Raw genomic sequence first — 5,704 nt, 5'->3', positions numbered from 1 at the left:
AACAGAGTGTTATTGGTGTTACCTGGGAGTAACACAGGTCTAATGACAGAGTGTTAGTGGTGTTACCTGGGATTAACACAGGTCTAATGACAGAGTGTTAGTGGTGTTACCTGGGAGTAACACAGGTCTAATAACAGAGTGTTAGTGGTTTTACCTGGGAGTAACACAGGTCTAATGACAGAGTGTTAGTGGTGTTACCTGGGATTAACACAGGTCTAATGACAGAGTGTTAGTGGTGTTACCTGGGAGTAACACAGGTCTAATAACAGAGTGTTAGTGGTTTTACCTGGGAGTAACACAGGTCTAATAACAGAGTGTTATTGGTGTTACCTGGGAGTAACACAGGTCTAATGACAGAGTGTTAGTGGTGTTACCTGGGAGTAACACAGGTCTAATAACAGAGTGTTATTGGTGTTACCTGGGAGTAACACAGGTCTAATGACAGAGTGTTAGTGGTGTTACCTGGGATTAACACAGGTCTAATGACAGAGTGTTAGTGGTGTTACCTGGGATTAACACAGGTCTAATGACAGAGTGTTATTGGTAAAAAATAAAGAGCTTTTTCAACATTAAAGCATGAGTATAGACACTAAATACTGACCTCAGCCTGGACAAATGATGTCCTCTTTAAGATGTAAAAGCCAGTGTTCCCTGACTCTGTGTGTCCCCTCTGTCCCCCCCCCAGGAGGAGAAACCCTACATGTGTCCGTATGAAGGCTGCAAGCAAGCGCTACTCTAACTCCAGCGACCGCTTCAAACACACCCGGACTCACTATGTGGACAAACCGTACGGCTGCAAGATGTCCGGCTGCCTGAAGCGCTACACCGACCCCAGCTCGCTGCGCAAGCACATCAAGGCCCACGGGCACTTTGTGGCCCCGGGGCTAGGGGGCACAAAGTGCCGGCCGGGGGTGGGATTCCTGGGGCTACAGCAGGGTGAAGCGGCCCCTCTCAGCGGGGCCCATTTCCTCCTCCACGGGGCCTTTTTGGGGGGCTTCGGGGCGCCTCTTTCCGCTTACTGCCGCCTCGGCTGCATGGGGCCCCTCGGCCTCTCCGACTCCCCCCTGATACACTTCGGACTCTCGGCGGTGTCCATGCTGGGGCTGGGGGCTCTGGGGAGGGGGGTGTCGAACAGAGAGGAGGAAGAGGAGGAGGAAGAGCAAGAAGTGGAGGCGTTAAATCTGTCTGCAGGGGGGGGCCCCGGACTGAGGGACCCTCTGTCCTGGGTGCTGGTTCCCCAGAGTGCCCTGCTCCTCCAACCAGCTGTTGTTAGATAGGATGTGCAAGGTGCTCTTCCTGTGTGTGTGTGTGTGGTGTGTGTGTGTGTGTGTGTGTGTGTGTGTGTGTGTGTGTGTGTGTTGTGGTGTGTGTGTGTGTGTGTGTGTGTGTGTGTGTGTGTGTGTGGTGTGTGTGTGTGTGTGTGTGTGTGTGTGTGTGTGTGTGTGTGTGTGTGTGTGTGTGTGTGTGTGTGTGTGTGTGTGTGCTTGTGCGTGTGTGTGTGTTTTGAATGAACAACGCCTGAACACGACCTGAGTGTTGGGTTGCAAAAGTCTGACGCTTTAAAGGGTCAGTTCACTCAAATGAGAAAAAAGACTGTAAACATCACCACCGCTAAGCTAAAGGAGGCTAAGTTGGGCGTGATGACGTTTAGTCGTCTCATTTAGACTCTTGTTAGCAACCGCCGTTTTTAAATCCTCCAGTGGGGTGTTTTCTGACGTATTTTATGTGGTAGAACAAAACGTTAAAGTCTCTTCAGCTCGTGTTAACCACAGACCTTATTTCAGCATAACAACCAGAAACACATTCAGAGAACCATTGACCTCCAGACCCGGGGACAGGAAGTGAGGAAATGCTGAGTCACTTCAGGGTTTAGAGGCGGATATCTAAACGAGAGGAAACCTCCTCTGTCTGCATGGCTTGATAACGCTTCAGTGAAATGAGGTGAACTGACCCTTTAATATGTTTTTACCTTTCCATTTATCTACACTTTAACTTCCTGGACAATCCCCTGAATTAGATGCTCTAACGCAGGTCAGGAAAGAGCAGACGCACTAACCATTTTCTACTTTTAACGTTTGACAATCCTCTCTAACTGATGACGAGGAGCAACGAGAAATAAAGTCCGTACACATAATTCAATGTACCATTAGACTTCTTTAAAACCTGCCAACAACACATCAGTCTGGATGTTTCCTTCAGGCAAAGCTTGTGCATTTAAAGGTGGGGTAGGTAAGTTTTGAGAAACCAGCTCGAGTGGCTAGAATTTGAAAATACACAGCCGGAACAAATCTACCACTTCCTCACAGAGCCCCTCCTCCAACACACACGAACGCGCACTTGACCAATGAGGGCACGAGATCAGTTTGTGCACAGATGGAAGGCTGACAGGCAGGTAGGCCATCCAGTTACTTTAGCCGGCTCAGATGATTGGTCGTGCTTTCTACAGCTACGGCTTCCACAGATGACATATTCATTGCTATCAGGATGTTAAGAGCATTCCATGGAATATAACAAAAAGTGTATCTCGAGCCGGTTTCTCAAACTTACCTACCCCACCTTTAATGGCTTACATTTCAAAATGAGATATAAATCTTTTGAATATCTGACAGCAACTCCCACACAATGGAGCCACACATTTCTGTGGTTATTTGAATACACTGTTTACAGCAGGGGTGTCAAACTCAAGGCCCGGGGGCCAAATCCGGCCCGCGACCTCATTTTATGTGGCCCGCAAGAGCTTGCAAAGAATACAATATACAATACAAGTGGTGTAATTGTTGAATATTTGCTTTCAATGATTTGCCCTAGACTTCTGCTTTCAGACGTAGTTATTTAGGAAGATATTACCAGAACTGATAATAATCCAATGCAGGGCCAACAATGTAATATAATACATTATTTAATATATATTATATATTTATATAAATTACAACCGGCCCTTTGAGTGCAACCATAATGCTGATGTGACCCGGAATGAAATTGAGTTTGACCCCCCTGGTTTACAGGGTATTTATCTGTTGCTCTGGTTTGAATCTGACAGTACTGCAGTACATTTACTCCACTTTGCTGGAGTATTTCACTTAATGCTGCTTCACTATGTTCTACAAGTACTCAGATCCTTTACTTCAGTACAATTACTAATATCTCAGACTGAAAATACAGCAAGTAAAAGCCCTGATGTCAAGTAGAAGCATGCAAGTATCGGCAGCAAAATGTATTTAAAGTTTCAAAAGTACTCAATATGCAAAATGTGTCTGTTTTTACAGAATAGTTTAATGTTCAGTTATTATCACAAATACTGTACGTAAAACAGTTTTTTTTAAATGACGTGATAAAGTTAAGGTACTTGGTATAATTTTCAGTATATCTGAGGTTATTTCTGTAATAGTGTAAAAATAATAATATCTCCCTCTGACATTCAGTAGAAGTTAAGTCAGAAAATAAAATACTAAGATAAACTAAAAAAGTACCTACATTTACTTACAGTACAGTACTTAAAGTTACATTCAACTGGCCAATATGCATAAGGAGCACTTTAAGTACATTTTGCAGCCATTGTGCATTTTTCCTAAAGAGTGCAGGACTTTTACTCGTAACAGAGTATTTTTTACACTTTAGTGGCTACTTTAACTCATATCTGAGCACTCTGCATTATGTCATTTAAAAAGGATGGTGTTGGGTTAAAGAGGCCCTGAACATCAGTAGGAGAGGACTCTTTAAAGTAGAGACACTACATACTGATATACACCTGAACATCAGCAGGAGAGGACTCTTTCAAGTAGAGACACTACATATTGATATACACCTGAACATCAGCAGGAGAGGACTCTTTAAAGTAGAGACACTACATACTGATATACACCTGAACATCAGCAGGAGAGGACTCTTTAAAGTAGAGACTCTACATACTGATATACACCTGAACATCAGCAGGAGAGGACTCTTTAAAGTAGAGACTCTACATACTGATATACACCTGAACATCAGCAGGAGATTACTCTTTAAAGTAGAGACACTACATACTGATATACACCTGAACATCAGCAGGAGAGGACTCTTTAAAGTAGATACACTACATACTGATATACACCTTAACATCAGCAGGAGAGGACTCTTTAAAGTAGAGACACTACATATTGATATACACCTGAACATCAGCAGGAGAGGACTCTTTAAAGTAGATACACTACATACTGATATACACCTTAACATCAGCAGGAGAGGACTCTTTAAAGTAGAGACACTACATACTGATATACACCTTAACATCAGCAGGAGAGGACTCTTTAAAGTAGAGACACTACATACACCTGAACATCAGCAGGAGAGGACTCTTTCAAGTAGAGACACTACATATTGATATACACCTGAACATCAGCAGGAGAGGACTCTTTAAAGTAGAGACACTACATACTGATATACACCTGAACATCAGCAGGAGAGGACTCTTTAAAGTAGAGACACTACATACTGATATACACCTTAACATCAGCAGGAGAGGACTCTTTAAAGTAGAGACACTACATACTGATATACACCTGAACATCAGCAGGAGAGGACTCTTTAAAGTAGAGACACTACATATTGATATACACCTGAACATCAGCAGGAGAGGACTCTTTAAAGTAGATACACTACATACTGATATACACCTTAACATCAGCAGGAGAGGACTCTTTAAAGTAGAGACACTACATACTGATATACACCTTAACATCAGCAGGAGAGGACTCTTTAAAGTAGAGACACTACATATTGATATACACCTGAACATCAGCAGGAGAGGACTCTTTAAAGTAGATACACTACATACTGATATACACCTGAACATCAGCAGGAGAGGACTCTTTAAAGTAGAGACACTACATACTGATATACACCTGAACATCAGCAGGAGAGGACTCTTTAAAGTAGAGACACTACATACTGATATACACCTGAACATCAGCAGGAGAGGACTCTTTACAGTAGAGACACTACATATTGATATACACCTGAACATCAGCAGGAGAGGACTCTTTTAAAGTAGATACACTACATACTGATATACACCTGAACATCAGCAGGAGATGACTCTTTAAAGTAGAGACACTACATACTGATATACACCTGAACATCAGCAGGAGAGGACTCTTTAAAGTAGAGACACTACATACTGATATACACCTGAACATCAGCAGGAGAGGACTCTTTAAAGTGGAGACACTACATACTGATATACACCTGAACATCAGCAGGAGAGGACTCTTTAAAGTAGAGACACTACATACTTATATACACCTGAACATCAGCAGGAGAGGACTCTTTAAAGTAGAGACACTACATACTGATATACACCTGAACATCAGTAGGAGAGGACTCTTTAAAGTAGAGACAATACATACTGATATACACCTGAACATCAGCAGGAGAGGACTCTTTAAAGTAGAGACACTACATACTGATATACACCTGAACATCAGCAGGAGAGGACTCTTTAAAGTAGAGACACTACATACTGATATACACCTGAACATCAGCAGGAGAGGACTCTTTAAAGTGGAGACACTACATACTGATATACACCTGAACATCAGCAGGAGAGGACTCTTTAAAGTAGAGACACTACATACTTATATACACCTGAACATCAGCAGGAGAGGACTCTTTAAAGTAGAGACACTACATACTGATATACACCTGAACATCAGCAGGAGAGGACTCT

General features: G+C 42.8%; 1 protein-coding gene across 1 annotated transcript; it reads left to right on the top strand.

Moving 5' to 3' along the window:
• Window positions 1–688: 688 nt before the first annotated feature.
• On the top strand, window positions 689–1,344 carry LOC117551983 (zinc finger protein GLIS2-like; the record flags this gene model as incomplete). Its single annotated transcript, XM_034225098.1, is given in 1 exon segment — window positions 689–1,344. A coding segment is annotated over 1 exon segment (567 nt). The 3' UTR covers window positions 1,278–1,344.
• Between the last annotated feature and the right edge of the window lie 4,360 nt (window positions 1,345–5,704).

Source organism: Gymnodraco acuticeps, unplaced genomic scaffold, assembly GCF_902827175.1.
Source record: "Gymnodraco acuticeps unplaced genomic scaffold, fGymAcu1.1, whole genome shotgun sequence".
In the NCBI taxonomy this organism is placed as follows: domain Eukaryota; kingdom Metazoa; phylum Chordata; class Actinopteri; order Perciformes; family Bathydraconidae; genus Gymnodraco; species Gymnodraco acuticeps.
The sequence above is the reverse complement of the archived record's forward strand: the minus strand, read 5'-3'. Positions and strand labels throughout refer to the sequence as shown.